Genomic DNA, 17,700 nt, shown 5'->3' with positions numbered 1-17,700 from the left:
AAGAGAGAGAGAATTGCCTTTATCTTTCATTTTTCATTTGCTTTCAGCCAGAGTGAATTTCAGGACAAACTACCATATGTCATTGTAAAAGTGAGTAGTTGAAATAAATTTAAGGGAGGTGGATAGGATTCCTCCCCCAAGGAAATAAACTACAACCCCACTGTACAGATTTCCCCCCTTGGTAGTTATTTTCTTTTCAAAAATCCGAAGAAATTTGCATCTAGTTATCTCAGAATAGCTGTAAATAGCATTTTCAGTGACCAGAACACCCCCCCCCTCCAAGTTTTAACTTTGCCCTTAAAATGGAAGATGCATATTGAATATCCTTGTAATGTTGGCTCTGTAAGTGTCTTTGATTTCACAAATGAAGCCATTTACAATACATTGGATATGTGTTAATCTAAACTAAAACTATATTTCTACTTAAATCAAAATGTAAACTTTACATTAAAATACATATTCATATGTTGATCATTCTTTTCTTTAGTGTTTTCTCTCATTTCATTCAATACATAATAATGAAAATGTATATATTTTTTAACTTTGGCAGCAGTAGTGAGTTAAATCTATCTACTTTGTCGAGTGGTGGGACCAATTCAAATCAGTCATTTGACTGTGAGGAAATTCCATCAGGATTATTATGCTGGCGAGAAGGAGTGCAAGCATCTCAAAGTTCAGCTCAACTTGCCATGTGTTTAAATCTGTTAGAGGCTTGCATTGCATGGGATAAATCCATTATGAGAGCTGTAAGTATTATGAAATCTGAAATTTCAAATGTTTATAATGTTTGGAGTGTTGGAAGTGTTAAACATTTTTATTCATTTTTTTTTTTAATGTAAGCAGCTCTATCTGTGTATCAAATATAAAATTTCATGTTCATATTTGTTAGTTATATTATTAAAAAAAAATTCAGCTATTACTTTCTCAAGGGAAAAAAAAAATTTTCTGAAAAGCCAGGTTTTAATATAACCAAAAAAAGGGTAATCTGACTTGTTTTTTTTAGCATACACCGATGAGCCAAAACATTATGACCAGTGAGTCGTTATATGCTAATATAAAGAGTGCAAGAATATTTGCTGATGCTATCGAGGCAGTGGTAGGTGGGTGGGTCGGAAAACTTCTAGATTGGGGGGATTCATGGACTAAAAGATTAACGGAGCGGCAGACAGGGGCAAAAGTGATTCTTGCACTGCTTCTATTGTAATGAACAGCAGCCTAGAGAGCAACTTGCTGGGCAGTTCAAGAGCTGCTGGCAGTCATCATGGAACAAGTTAATATATGGGCTGTGTTAGGGTAACTAAGAGTAAGAACAAGTGCATATATGCTTGCATGTACACTAATGCTAGAAGTATAGTAAATAAAATTGATCAATTTGAAGTACTGATCAAGACATCAAAGGCAGATATTGTTGGGATATCACAGACATGGTGTCACACAGATATAAGCAGTGCAGAATTAGAATTTGGGGAGTACAACGTGTACAGAAAGGACAGACGGGGTAGGAAGGGAGTGGGGGTTATGTTGTTAGTTAAGAAATACATAAAATCGAAGGAAGTGCATCCAGTTGACATAGACACTGGGAAGGACAAAATGAGAGTAGGCGTATGTTATAGGTCTGATGAGTACAGTGAACAGTTGTGCAGAGAAATAGTGGGCCAGTAAATCAGAATGTCTTCTAATGGAGGATTTTCACTTTCCAGATATTGACTGGAACTGGTGGGTTGGTCACTCGCACACTATCAAGACTTTTGTGGATTTATTGGACATTTTCTACAGCAACATGTAAAAGGTGCAACCAGAGAGGTTAATGCTCTTGATCTGGTTATCAGCAGGGATTATTCATGTATTAAGAATTTGCAGATAAAGGAACCACTAGGTGACGGTGATCACAGTGTACTGATGTGTAATTTACTTAAAGATGTAACTAATATCAAGGGTAAAGAGAGGGGTTTTTATTTTCGTAAAGGTGACTACAGTGGTCTCGGATGGGTTTTAAATTCTATACAGTGGGATCAACTGATGATGTTACCAACGGTGAATACCAACCAAGGAATACTCTTCAAGGTTCAGGCCTAAATGGATGTCAGATGGTTTAATGCCACTCGTGGCAGAAAAGAAAAATACATGTGATGCATATAAATTATCAGGCAACACAGAAGCCTGCAACAGATATAAGCTAGTCTGTAATCAAGTCATGAAGGAGATTAGGCAGGTGAAGGCAGATTATGAGAGACATTTGGCAAAGGACTCAAAGAAAAACAGCAAAGAGTTCTTTACTTATGTAAACTCTAGAAGGAAGGGGATGAATCAGATTGATCTACTTAACATAGATTGTTCGACTGTTGATGATCCTGCTCAGGTAGCTGATAAACTGAATGAGTATTTTGCATCTATATTCACACATGAGGAGTTATTCAAGGAAGGGAATGCCAGAAGTTTATCAAACTCTAACAGGGAGATAAGTGATTTTGTAATAACTGAGAGCAAAGTGGAGGAGAAATTGTTGAAGTTAAACATAAAAAAGGCACCTTGGGCAGATGGAATTTATCCAGTTATGATGAAGGAGGCAGTGAGGGAAGTAAGCAAACATTTAGCCATAATTATAAGAGCATCCTTAGAGGCAGGGAAGGTCCCCATGGACTGGATATGTACAAATGTAGCCCCAATTCACAAAGGGAGTGCAAAGGGTGACACAAATAATTATAGACCTGTTAGTTTAACTTCTGTTACAGGAAAAATAATGGAGTCACTTGCTAAGGAGGTGATACAGGATCGCCTAGGCAAGATAGCAGGAATAGTTCAGACACAGCATGGATTTGTAAAGAAGTGCTGTCTGACCAATTTGATTGGACACTGATGTTGTCACAAAGGAACTGGATGCAAAAAAATAATTTTGATATCATATACATGGATTTCAGTAAAGCTTTTGATACTGTTGCACATGGAAGACTACTGTACAGATTGAAGTGGTATGGCATTAAGGGCAAGTTGCAACAATGGATAAAGGGATGGTTGAGTAGGAGACGGCAGAGAGTGGTAATAAATGGACACTGCTCTATGGGGACTAAGGTTATTAATGGTTTCCCCCAGGGTTCGGTGCTGTGCCCATTGTTGTTTTGTGTATTTATCAATGATATTGATGAAGTTATATCCGGCTTAATGTCCAAGTTTGCATATCATACAAAGGTTGGCAGGGTTGTTAATGACAGTAAAGACAGTATGCTACTGCAACGGTATCTAGAAAAGTTAGGTAGATGGATTGAGAAGTGGCAACTGTAGTTTAATATTGGCAAATGTAAAGTACTGCATATGGGTAGCAGTAATCCAAGAGAAACATACCAACTATGTGGTACTACACTCAGGGAGGTGGAGAATGAAAAAGACCTGGGAATAATTGTGCAGTCGGATATGAAGTTCTGTGTGCTGTTAGGATGGGCTGCCAGAGCAGGTCATGGAGTTTTCTCAATTATATATAGGAATTTTGCTAGCAGAGACAAGGAGGTGATTATCCCTTTGTATAAGGCAATGGTCAGGCCACACCTTGAGTACTGTATACAGGTCTGGAGGCTTCAATTTAGGAAGGATGTATAGTTGCTGGAACGAGTACAGAGAAGGGCAACAAGGTTAGTAAGAATAACAAAGGGATGTGCTTGCGAAGAAGGGCTTAAGTCCTGCAAGTTGCAGAAACTGGAGACTAGGCACCTGCGAAGTGAACTGATTGTGGTGTATAAGGCCTTGAGTGATTTGAGCAGGCTCAGTGCAGATGGGTTATTTCCGCTTGCTTAGATTAAGAACTTGAGGGGGTATAGATTCAAATTGAGGAACGAGTAATAGAATGGATATGCAGAATTTACCTTTAGCCAGCAGGTAGTTGATTGCTGGAACCGATTTCAATCTGTTGTTGTGGAAGTTTATAGCTTAAATAAATTTAAGGCTGAACTAGAGAAACACTTGGAGTGACTGGATTGGTGAAATGGGAAGGTGTTGTTTGTTTTTTTTTTTTTTTTTTTTTTGTCTGGCTGATGCTGTATGAGCTTGCTTTTTTGCATCATATGCCTGAACTAATGCTAACTGCAGGTGAACTACGCCGCATGTGCGGGTTTGGACATGGTATGAAAAACACCTGGTACTGAGCTCCATTAATCAGTGTTACTCTTGTTCTTCAGATGGGAAAGGCAGTGGACTTAAGTGAGTTTGGTGACTGGGTCTGGTCAGTACAACACAGAGCATTTCTGAAAGAGCACGACTGGTGGGTTGCTCACGGTCAGCCGTGGATAGTACCTAAAGAAAGTAGTTCAAGGAGGGGGAACCCACGAATCTCCAACAAGTTGTTGAATGACCATGGCTCATCGATGTTAGTGAAGGCTGTCCTAATTGGCAACTGTGGTGCAACTCGCCAGTAATTGGAACATTGGTGACAGGAGTAATGTCTCACAACACACTGTATATCGAACCCTGCTGAAAATGGAGCTGTATATATCATCAGGCTCCTCCGATTGCTCATGCTAACCGTGGTTCACCAGCGACAGTGCCTACAATGGCATGCTAGCAACGAAACTGGATCTTTTGTGATTGGAAGAAGGTCGTCTTGTCCGATGAATCCCATTTCCTGTTGCAACATATGGATGGACACCCGTCTATCCATATGGTAATGTGAGCGAAGGGTCTGCCAAATGGTACATACCAACTGTGGTGCTACTCACCGGTAATTGGAATGCTGGTGACAGGAGTAATGTGTCACAACACACTGTATATCGAATCCTGCTGAAAATGGGGTTGCATATGCGCAGGCTGCTCCAATTGTCAATGCTAACCACAGTTCACCAGTGACAACGCTTATAATGGCACGTGAGCATCGAAACTGGACATTGAGTGACTGGAACAAGGTCATCTGGTCCAATCAATTCCGTTTCCTGTTACACCATATGGATGGCTAGGTGTGTGTGTGTCGTTTACCTGGAGAAATGATGGCGCCTGGATGCACCGTTGGACAAAAATAAGCCTGTGGTGGTAGTGTCGTGCTTTGGGCGATGTTCTGCTGGATACCCTGGTTCCAGTCATCCGTGTGCCAGGCACCCTGACATCTACCACCTACCTAAACATCATTGCTGACCAGGTACACCCTTTCATAGCAAACGTCTTCCCCTCTGGTGGCGCTGTCTTTCAGCAGAATAATGTGCCATGCCACACCGCCCAAATTGTTCGAGATTGGTTCGTGTAACACGAGGAAGACTTCTGGGTATTGCCCTGGCCTCCAAATTTCCCAGACATCATCAATCCCATTGAGCATCTGTGGTTTACGTTGGAACAGCAACTTCAATCTGCGCCATCTCAACCACGGACCTTACAGGAGTTAAAGGATCTGCTTGTTACGTGTTGGTACCAGATACCACAAGACACGTTTAGAAATCTTGTAACATCCATGTCTCCCCGGGTGTGAGATGTTTTAGCTGCCTGTGGAGGACCGACATCATATTAGATAGGTGGTCATAATGTTTTGGCTCATCAGTGTAAGCTGTCCATGGCAACATGAGAAAAAAAGATTAAATTTTTTTGTAAATGCTGGTTAGTGTACGTCACATGAATGCACATCATACAACCAAAGCAATCTAATCGTAATGCCTCGAGAATAGACAAAAAAAAATCCTTTTTTTGGTGGTTGTCTTTAATTGTTTCCATCCTTAACTTCCAAATAATTGCAGAATTAAGATATAATGGTATATTTCAAAAAAAAAAAAAAAAAAAAAAGTGATAGGTTTGAAAAAAGACAATTCATTATTTTTATTTTTTAAATCACATTTTTCTCGATTACAGTAGCAGGATAAACAGATTATATATTTAAATATTGTTACCTAAACAAAGGCAGTGGATGAACTTGAAAGTACAAGGGGTGATCATTTAATTCCCAGACTGGTACAAGATATTATCTTAATTGTCATCTTCTGAATCTTCTGTGGATTTCTTTTTCTCAAAATACTCACCCTTGTACTTTACATACTTTTGCCACCATTGTACCTATTTATTAAATGCTTCTTGTAAGCCATTTTTTGGCAGACATGAAACACTTGCCTTTTGGAGCTTTCTTCAGATGTGGAAACAGGAAGAAATCACACTGGGCTAAGTTCTGTGAATAAGGGGGATGTGTCAGAACCTCACACCTATGCCAGTGATCACTGCCTGCACAATATTAACTGTTTGGGGCCTGGCATTGTCTTGATGAAGAAACCACTTCACACCGGAATATGGTCACCCTACCTAGACAGTCATTACCATAATCTTCATTCATCTCTTTAGCTCTTTCCTGTGCATTTAAGCCCCAGGACAATGAAGAATCACGTTCAGTTTGTATATCCGACATGATACTTGCTTCAAAACAATCATCGGTGATGACACGTGACTAAAGTAACTCTCTTCATGCAACACTAGCTCGACAAATACTGGCATGCGCACATAGAGTCAGCTCAGTAGTGATCAGGGAGAGCACCTCTAGCAGCATTTATGGAAAGATTTTTGTGATAAACATAAAATCTTGCCCCAGTCCACAAATTAAATGATCTCGTATGTGGGCTAGGACTTTTTCTTATTCTTAAATAAAAAAACACATGAGGTTCCAGTAAATCCCCATCCATCCCTTAAATGTATATATTGCATTTTATCAAAAGCTAAAAATTTTACCAGAACTGTGTTCATGAAAGTTTTCTGCCATATTTGAAATCAGTGCATAAAGTTAGGTAATACATACATTGCTTTATCTTTCAGAAGTTTGATTATCAAATACAAGGAGGTAAAGGAGTGCAAAGTTTTGATTTTGACTAACTCAGACCATTATGCTTCCTGATCTATGCAATGAAGCAGTAAGAATATACCACAAAACGTCTGATTCCGATCTGGACATAATCTCCAACTTGAAATAAACAGATGGCTAAAATAGGTTGAAGTGCTTTATTCCTCTTTTGAAAAATTTTACATTGCCTACACACGATGCCACTTACGCAACAGCTAAAGATATTTTTGGAGAATAAATCTAATAAATCCTTATTGGTTTACAAAGAAAAGGTGCGAGGGGTTAAAATGTCTGTAAAAGAAGCTAAAGAAAGGGGAGATTTTGGGAAAGTTATGGAAAAACACTATATCAGGATTTTGATGACTTGCTAGATGAAGCAGCTGAAGAAAAAGAAAAGGTTGAAATTGTTGAAACTTTGAATATTAACTGTATCACTGAGATAGAAAAGGTTACAGAAAATGTCAAGCATCTACATTCACACACGAGGAGTTATTCAATGAGGGGAGTGGCAGAAGTTTATCAAACTCTAACAGGGAGCTAAGTGATTTTGTAATAACTGAGAGCAAAGTGGAGGATAAATGTTTGAAGTTAAACATAAAAAAGGCACCTGGGGTGGATGGGATCTATCCAGTTATATTAAAGGAGGCAGCAAAGGCAGCAAGCAATCCCTTAGCGATAATTATGAGAGCTTCCTTGGACTTATGAGAGGCCCCATGGACTGGAGGTTTGCAAATATATCACAAATGGGGTTCAAAAGGTGACACAAGAAAGTATAGACCTGTTAGTTTAACTTGTGTTCTGGGGAAAATAACAGAAGCACTGGTTAAAGAAGCATTTCGGGATCATCTAGACAAGACTGCAGTAATAGTTAAGACACAGCATGGGTTTGTTAAAGGGAGGTCTTGTCTGACCAATTTGATTGGATACTGTGGTGTGGTCACAAAGGAACTGGATGCCAAAAATAATTTTGATATCATATACTTGGATTTGAGGAAAGCTTTTGATACTGTTACACATGGAAGACTGCTGTACAAATTGTAGAGGTATGGTATTAAGGGTAAGTTGCTACAATGGTTAAGGAATGGTTGAGTGGGAGATGACAGAGAGTGGTAATCAATGGACACTGCTCTTCGTGGACAAATGTTATTAGTGGAGTTCCCCAGGGTTCGGTGTTGGGCCCATTGTTGTTTTGTTTATTTATCAGTGATGTTGATGATGTATATCGGGTTTGATGTCCAAGTTTGCAGATGATACAAAGGTTGGCAGGGTTGTTAATGACAGCAAAGACTGTATGCTATTCCAATTGGATCTAGATAAGTTGGAAAAGTGGTAACTGAAGTTTAACATTGACAAATGCAAAGTACTGCATATGGGTAGCAATAACTGAAGAAGAATGTACTGACTGTGTGGTACTAAACTCAGGGATGTGGAAAGTGAAAAAGACCTGGGGGTAATTGTGCAGTCAAATGTGAAGCTCGCTGAGCCCTGCAGATGGGCTGCCAGGACAGGTCATGGGGTCTTGTCAGTGATATATAGGAATTTTGCCAGCAGGGACAGGGAGGTGATTATCCCGTTATACAAGGCAATGGTCAGGCCACACCTAGAGTACTGTGTACAGGTCTGGAGGCCTCATTTTAGAAAGGGTGTAGAGTTGCTAGAACGAGTACAAAGAAGGTCAAGAAGATTGGTGAGGGGAACAAAGGGGTGCTCTTACCAAGAATGGCTTAAGTTCTGCAAATTGCGATGTCTGGAGAGCAGGCACCTGCAAGGTGATCTGATTGAGGTGTATAAGGCCTTGAATGGGTTGAGCAAGCTGAATGCTGATGGGATTCTTTCTCTTGCTCAGATTAAAAACCACAGTTTCAAATTGAGGAAAGATAGTTGTAGAATAGAGGTGTGGAAATTTTCCTTTAGCCTGTGGGTAGTTGATTGGTGGAACAGGCTTCTATCTTTTGTTGTGGAAGCTAATAGCCTAAATAAATTTAAGGCTGAGCTGGACAGGCATCTGGAACAAATGGAGGAGTGAAATGGGAGGAGTGTTTTTTTTTTTTTTTTTTGACTGATGCTGCATAAGCTTGCTTTCTTGCATTGTATGCCTCTGCTAATGCTAATTACATACAGACAATCTAAGTCAGACACTTTGACTAGTGCCGCCACTGTTGTTTTTCCTTCTTATAAAATCTCTGTCATCCCTTCATTTATGTATGGCATATTTACTGAGTTCTATGTCATTAAATTGACTGTAGAAGAAATGATGGATGAAGTTAGAGAAGCATTAGAATCTGTGTATGCAGTGTCAAGGAGACTGCTTTTAAGGAGATCCATGCAAATAATCGGTACGCTTCATTTCCCAGATATTAGCTCAGTCCCCAAAAGATTCGATCTCACCTTGTAATTGTTCTATGTTATCGACTTTTTGTCATAATCCCCCTATCCTTATTTGATGAAATATTTCCTTTCCTGATAATGGAATCCCACTGAATCACTGCCATCTTTGGGACGAGAGCATTCTGCTCATGGCAATCCAACTGTGCAGCCAACACAAGGAGTAGGTTCTAGTATTCAGTTGAGTTGCTGAATATGATGTCATCAGATTTAATTCTTTAAGGTGGTGACCCTTTTCTCTGAGAACTCAAATTTATCAATAAGGATCCTTAATTCCCGCTTAAATTTCCCACTCACACTTTCAATCTCCGCATCTATCACACACACACACAGCATGACACACCTTGTAGCATTTATGTCTAGCTGCAGACCAGTCTGCATACCATGGCACAGGTATGGGTACTGTATGCATTGGCAGTTTCTTAGTAGTGCTACTTTTTAAAAAAAATATTTCATGCCTTACATTTCTGAACAGTCTGGGTATTGTCCATTATAACTTTCAGTGCTGTGTGAGTATTTGTTTTTCATCACATCATCAGAGTAATATAGTTATAATTGTAGTAACAATTATAACTATGAAAGATAAATGTTCTAATAACAAACATCGTTTCGCTCTGACACGGTTAGAGAATTGCGCCAAACCGTGCATAACACAGTATTTTTGATCTTTTGTGTGGGAAAAACCTAATATTATGTTAGATGAATTTTTCAACATTTCCATTCTTTTTTGTGAATCCCGCTGTTAACTCTAGTCCTTAGGCAAAAAAATAAATATTGGGAAATCCCTGTACAGTCTGTCCTCGTATAGCACGATAGTTGCGTTCCTAGAAACCCTCGTGCAATATAAACAACAGGCCCTATGGGAAAAGTAGGGTTAGGTGCCGACCACCCAAGATTGAACACACATTTGGAACCAAAACATTACCAAACACAATAAATAATCGGGTAATTTTAATCGTTATAAAATACTTACGTATTTTATAACGATTAAAATACGTAATAAAAATAATATTATATTATAATAAAGTATTTTTAGTATTTTTTAATACTAAAAAAGTATTTTTTACGGATAAAATACTATTTTATTCGTAAAAAATCTATTATATTAAATAAAATAGTCGTAAGTATAAATTATAATACGTAAGTCGTAATAAAATATTGCTAATGCTTTTGCTTCTATCATAAGCAAACTTGCTTTTTGTTTGATTTTCTATCCAAACAGATCACAGCCGTTCCATCTCTTCCAATTCTTTGTGTCTTAATCTAATGGATTTTAATTACACTTTGAGTTGTTCCTGCTATGAAAGTGGTTTTTATTTTCTCTGCATTCTTTGTAATTCTCCGCGTTGCCTCATTTAGGTCTGTAGCACGTGCAACATCACATGGTCTTTCATTTTGCTCAAAGCATTTCACAATTTCATATTTTTTTCTCTATCGACAGAAGCGGACTGGCCATAAGCCTTACGGGGGAAACCACGGTGGGCCGGAGGCCGGTGTGATTTTGGCCATAAACCGTAGTATGAGGCCACTACAAATTTTCCCGGGTAAGAATTTTTGACCCAGCCTGCCTCTGTTTATCGATATTGCTTCTTTTTTTTTTTTCTCTCTGAATCTGCGGTGTCTTAGCCAGGACGCTTCCTTTTCACACCTTTTAAGTATTTTACTAATTTTTAGGGAATAAAGCACAATTACAAACGAGGTGGCACGCTTGATACACAGAAACAAAGCTGCGTGCAGGTAGCAACTGAATAAACAACACTGTAAAGGCCGAGATACACTATTAACACCTCACATTTTACTAAAGCACATTTCTGGGGGTTACTACCATAAAACAATAAAAACAATTTCCAGTTTCGTTTCTGCTAGTGGAATCTGTTATAAACTGGTAGTAAACTCCATCTAATTGCATTTGCGATTATATCGATAGCTGGAATTGTGTTGGTTTTTACGTTATTATGGTGAAATCTGTTTCCCCTTCACTGATATAAAACACATAAATACATTTTCAGAATCTTCTTCATTCCTCTCGTGTTGCGTTCAGTTGGGGTGATTCCGCATTCGACTGCCATTTCTTGTAAACACAAAGGCGAATCGTGTATAAGCGAATTCGGTTCGTGTTATATAAGATAACGTTCCCCTATTTATAAATCGTGTATGATCGAATTCGTGTAATGCAAACACGTGTTATACGAGGACCGACTGTATTTTATTTTGTTGGGAAATCCCTATGTTAGGTTCTGTGCTATTGAACTTGTGCTTTGTTTGAGACCTTAAATATTTGTGACTTTGAAACATGTAGTTCGTAACTTAAGGTTTTTTGTAAGGTTATTTTGGTTTTTATTTGATCATTTATAAATGTTTCTGGGTATGTATTACTAAACTTAGTTCTTAAGAAGTGTATTCGATTAATTTCTTTGTTGTGAATTTAAATTCCAGCCCTAAATTATGCCCAAGGAACTTAGGCATAATTTGGGTTAACTGCCAACTGATTTAAAGAATGGTTTCTAAATTGTTTTGTGCCAGCTGTGGAATACTGTTTAAAGCAAAAAAATATAGATTTCAAAATTTTATTACTATTGGATAACATGCCAGGCCATCCAAAAGATGTCATCCAAAATGTTGAAGTAATGTTCCTACCACCTAATACAACTTCTTTAATTCAGCCATTAGATCAAGGCATTATATCTACCTTTAAAACTTATTACATTAGAAAATCATTACAATGGATTTTGGAAAATATTGATTCCGAATCTATTGAAATGATGGAAACATGGAAACATTTTTCAATTGATTATTGGACTGTATTCGGAATGATAGCTTTATCACTCAAAAAAGTAAAACCATCAACATGTGCATGTGGCAAAATGTATGGCCAGAGTCAGTTAATTCAGGAAATATGGTCAAACTGGCAGAAAGCAGAATTGGTGCAATTGTAGACCTTGCTAAGTCGGTAGGAGGGGAAGGTTTTAATGATATGACTACTGAACACATTCATGAATTACTGGTAGAAAAAGAGGCTGACAAAATGGAATTTATAGAAATAGCATCAGAGGTAAACCAGATAAATTCAGACGATGATAGCTCAGATGAAAATTCTGAAGTTCCAAATTTTACACTAGAAAGCATACAGGAAGGCATAAACTTAGCCGAGCAATTAGAATCTTATTTTTTTAATGCAGATCCTTCGACTGGAAGGAACACAAAGTTCAAAAGGGAGCTTCAAAAATGCTTAGCTCCATACTATACAATTTACAAAGTTCAATCAAGCAAAAGCAAACAATCCCAAAATACAGATTTTTTTTTTTTAAAGAGAGCAGAAGATACATGAAATCTAAATGCTGCAGAAGAAAATTCAGAAGGCAACGATATTCTGCAACAGAGAAAACATTCTCGTTTGATTGTGCTTAGCAGCAATAAAGAGGAAGTAAATTAAATGAACCTACATTAACTGACATACTATGTATCACAGTTTGTAAGACATTTGTTCAGTTATTATTATTTTAAATAAAAATTAAGTTTCCGATAGTTATAAAAAAAAAAAAAAAACGATGTATTTTTGTTATCTGTTGGAACATAACCCCCAGTTTTGTATTGGTTCTTAATCCCGTATAACACAGTTTCGCACTACACGAGATTTTATAGGAACCTAACTACCGTGTTATACAAGGGATACCTGTATAATTATCTCCCCTCCCTCACAAAGTGTGCATAAACAACACTCTTTACTTCAAATAAATACCAATAATTAATTTTTTTTTTTAATTTTTATTTTAGAGCTGCCAGTTTTGTCACAGTGGAGATAATGAAGATATGTTATTATTATGTGATGGATGTGATAAAGGTTATCATACATATTGCTTCAAAGTAAGTAAATCTCTTTTTTTTTTCTTTTTTTTTTGTGTTTCACCCTGTTTTTGTGTGTGCCTTGTCCCATTTTATGTATTAGTAAGGGCCGTATGGCGCAGCATAAGCCTAAGCCTAAGGCTTATGCTGCACAAGCCAAAAAAAGAAAAAAAATAGTAAAATAATAATAATTATAATAATAAAAAAAATTAATAAAATAAATAGTTATTAAAAGAAAAGGAAATAGACAACTTAAGTGTTTTCCTCCTTCCATAGGTAACGATTGAATTTCTCTTAACTGTCAGCCTCTACTGCCCATATAAGTAACCTATTCCAATTCAATAATTGTAGATTACTTAAAATACTATTTATAATTGACTTAATATGATAGCATAGCTTAATTTATTATGGTACTCACCTGTTTTTTTTTAATCTGCAATTGATGTTTGAATAGGGTGGATGATAATTTTAATTTAAATTAGGAGTAAGTAAGTTGGGGTTTAAAAACAGAAGTTAAAATATGTGCAAGGAAGTAGAAGTGCACGTCTTCGTCCTTGGTTGTCAATATTAAAGTTAAAAATAAATGGTTAATACTGGAGGCCAATAGCCATAACAAGTGGCTTTCATTATCCACGTCTGCAGTTGGTAATGATGGGTTAAGAGTGAACGTGTATATTTAAGAAAGCTAAGTTCCCACGATGCTCCTGGTTACATGTGGAAATCTCAGGTGCATGAGATTCCGAGCCAGTGCAATGTTGTAAGGTAGTTTGGTATTTAATACTTGGAGATTGGAATGGCGGCAGAACCATTCTATGACTAGGGCTTCATATTGGAAGATTTTAAAACTGGATTTTAATTCTGGACGAAGACAGGCGAAACCAACACAGAACTAGCATCACATGTTCAATCTCACAATCACACCCCCTTAGTAGAATCAGCCATTCCCATTATCAAATTATACCTTACAACATTGCACCGGCTTGGAATCTCATGCACCTAGGATTTCCACATGTAACCAGGAGCATCGTGGGAACTTAGCTTTCTTAAATATACACGTTCACTCTCAACCCATCGTTGCCAACTGCAGACGTGGATAACGAAAGCCACTTGTTATGGCTATTGGCCTCCAGTATTAACCATTATTTTTAACTTTAATATTGACAACCAAGGACGAAGACGTGCACTTCTACTTCCTTGCGCATATTTTAACTTCTGTTTTTAAACCCCAACTTACTTACTCCTAATTTAAATTAAAATTATCATCCACCCTATTCAAACATCAATTGCAGATTATAAAAAAAGGTGAGTACCATAATAAATTAAGCTATGTTATCATATTAAGTAACTTATTCCAGTAATTTATAACTCGCTGACTAAAATCCAGTCTAACCCCCCCCCCATAACTTGAATTTAAGAACCCTAGTTCAAGAATCATTTATAACTGTGAAAATTTCATCCTCATTCATTTTATTTTTGCCTTTCAGAGCCTTAAACACCTCAATCAAGTCTCCTCTCAGGTGCCTAGTTTCCAATCTGTGCAACCCACATATTCAAAGTCTTTCCTCATATGAACACCCTTTTGCCGATCTCACCAGGCGAGTAACCCATCTTTGGACCCTTTCAGGAAGCTCGATGTCTTTTTTTTTTAAGTGGTCCCAATACAAAACAACACTGTTCCCAGTACTGATCCCTGCGCACCCCACTTCTTACATTCACCCAATCTGAGGAAGAACCATTTATCACAATGGTCTCCATGCTTGAACACAGTGTTCCAAGTGTGGTCTAACAATAGCCTTGTATAACGGGATTATGGCATCCTTATCTCTACTAGCAAATGTTCGATAAACCATGAATACAACACCATGGACCTTCCTTGCAACCTGTCTACAATGCTCAGACAACTTCATAGCTGAACGTATCGTAAATCCCAAGTCGCTTTCTTCCACTATTGATTTTAGTTCAACTCCACCAAGTGTACAAGTTATTTTGGGGTTGCTGTTTCCCAGATGTAAGACCTTGCACTTCGTTGGATTAAAGCAAAGCTGCCACTTTTCTGACTATCCTGAAGTCTATCTGGGTCACTGCTTGGCGGTGATCATTAACTACGCTACCAATCTTTGCATCATCTGCAAAGTTGCATCACGCCCTCTATCCCTTCTCATTGTTGTTTAAGAAAATCAAAAACAACAGTGGTCCCAATACCGATCCCTGGGGAACCCCACTTCTTACATCAACCCAATCTGAGGAATGACCATTTATCATTTGCCCTGGTGCCATCCTGCCATCCATCTAAGGATTTTCACTGTGATTCCAACCTTTTCCAGATTATAAAGTAACCACTCATGTGGGGCTGAGTCAAATGCTCTGCTGAAATCTAAATAAACATTGTTTAAATTATTCCCTAAATCCAACTCAGGAGTGGCCCTGTAAAAATAGCTAACCAGATTTGTTAAACATGATTTTCCTGTACAAAACTATGTCACATATCCTTCAGAATTCCATTTCTATCTAAATGATCCTGAATTCCACCCTTAAACATTGCCTCCATGATTTCCCCTACTACTGAAGTTAGACTGACTGGTCGGTTATTTCCCACTACACTCTTATGTATTGGAGATAAGTTGACACTTTTCAAATCCAACGGAATCTCTCCTGAATCCATTGATTCACTCATAGTTAGCCTCAGTTGTTAAATGCACTCACTTGCCGCCTCCCTTAAAATTATAGGATTTTTTTTTTTTTTTTTTTTTTTTGGTAGTTGTTGGCGCATAGGCTTCTGTGGCCGTAATGCACCTCCCAAGATTTTTGCAGTACTTTGATCCAAGCCCGAGGCGGGAATCGAACCCACGACCTTTGGGTTGCCAGGTAGGCACTTTACCTACCCGGCTAGCCCGGTCGGCAAAATTATAGGATATGTGCCATCAACCCCAAGAGCCTTACTGGCTTGTAGGTTCAAGTTTTTTCATTAAATAATCATGTGAAATTTCAATATCATTAATTAGATATTTTTCAACTTCACTCCCATGATTTCTCATTGACATAAAGGGATATTCTTCTGTAAATATCAATGCAAAATAATTGAGTTCATATGCAACATTAGTTTTTAAGTGTTTTCTACATTTGCTGTTAATTGTTAAAATTTATATAATTTGTCTATACAAGTCTTATCTAAAAATATTGTCTAATATTTTAGCCAATACCGCATTGTGATTCATTTGCCAGCGATTTCTCAGAGAAATCTCTGGCAGTTTTTAACACATTCCCGCTGGGGCATTTATTTAACATGAAGCGTAAGAAACAGATAGACTCACAACTTTTATTTCCCAAATTACGACTTTTTTTTTCATAATTTGCTTCATTTAACCAAATAACACAGTATGCGTAAGAAAAACAGGTTGGCATTTGTTTTTCGTGATAATTTGATAGGACCAGTAGTTCGCCCCCACCTGTGGCACTAAGTATTGTCAATGAACGGGGATAAGTGCCAGTGGTTCACCAATGCCCATGCTCGAATTACTTCCTGGTACCACCATGAGCATTGTTTACGAATTTGTTCATACTCTGTGAGACTGACAATAGTTATTGCCTCCATATTGACTTCATTTCAAATACATGCACGTGTGGAGAACATTTTAGTTTATCACTATAAACTAGAGATTGAGGTAAACTCTTTAGATATTTCGAATTTTTGTTTATCGTATTTATAGATACCTATTTCTAAAAAGTTTTGAAATGAATCCCTCTTCTTTTTATGGAAAACGAGCTAAAGACAAATGTTTGATGTATAGAAGTGATAGTGATGATTCAGATGTACCTCTTTTGAAAGAAAAATGTGTCCAAAAACATGATGAAAATCATCCAGGGACATCGAGAACAGAGTTGGACTTGCAAACAAAAGAGAAGCCACAGTATTTCTTTAGTGGAATCCAATGACCGGTCAGAATTAGATGATTTAGACATACATTCCAATTACAGATGGCGATGATAAGATCAGAAGAATCTGGTGAAAATAATGAACTAAATTCTCAAGTAATCTCCGCATCTAAGTCTGAAAATGTTACTTGGCAAGAGGTAGAAAAAACTAAAATTTCAGTTATCGAATATAATAAAGATGCTGAAACCCTTTTTGATGTTGATCTGAACCAACCTTCCACATATACAAACTGTTTTCAACCGACAATGTCCTTCAGATGATGGTGACTGAAACCAACAGATATACACAGTACTGTTTGTCATCAGCAGCTAGTAATATACGAACACCCAAAAAGAAGAAAGCTGATTGGAGACCGACCACTGAACCGGAAATGGAAACATTATTGGAATATTATTGATAATGGGAATTGTTCATGTCCCAGATATAAGATTACACTGGTCAAAAAAAGATTTATACTCGAATAATTTTATGAGGAAATCTATGAGTGGAGATCATTTCCTAGATCTGCTGAAATATTGACATTTCTTTGATAATGAAACTGCCAGTGGACAAGACCATCTCAACAAAATCAGAATTTTATTAGAAATTGGAATTTTCAAAGCATGTTAAAGCCTGGAAAAAACTTGGTCATCGATAAAAGTTTGATTTCTTGTTAATGAAGGCTACTCTTTCGCCAGTATATCCCTACCAAATCTCATAAATATGGGATCAGATTTTGTAAATTATGTTTGCCCAAGGGATACTACTCATGAAA

The 17,700-nt window shown here is 37.5% G+C and overlaps 1 protein-coding gene across 1 annotated transcript in view; it reads left to right on the top strand.

Annotated features, from left to right (window-relative positions):
• tou (bromodomain adjacent to zinc finger domain 2B toutatis) overlaps window positions 1-17,700 on the top strand; it is a 914,913-nt gene that overhangs the window by 779,614 nt on the left and 117,599 nt on the right. The window contains 2 exon segments of the mRNA XM_090388865.1: window positions 551-746; window positions 12,944-13,033. Coding sequence (XP_090244991.1) covers window positions 551-746; window positions 12,944-13,033 — 286 coding nt within the window.

Source organism: Mastigoproctus giganteus, chromosome 14 (genome assembly GCF_048544385.1).
Source record: "Mastigoproctus giganteus isolate SK-2022 chromosome 14, ASM4854438v1, whole genome shotgun sequence".
Lineage (NCBI taxonomy): Eukaryota > Metazoa > Arthropoda > Arachnida > Uropygi > Thelyphonidae > Mastigoproctus > Mastigoproctus giganteus.
Note: the sequence above shows the minus strand (reverse complement) of the source record. Positions and strands in the feature narration are given on the sequence as shown.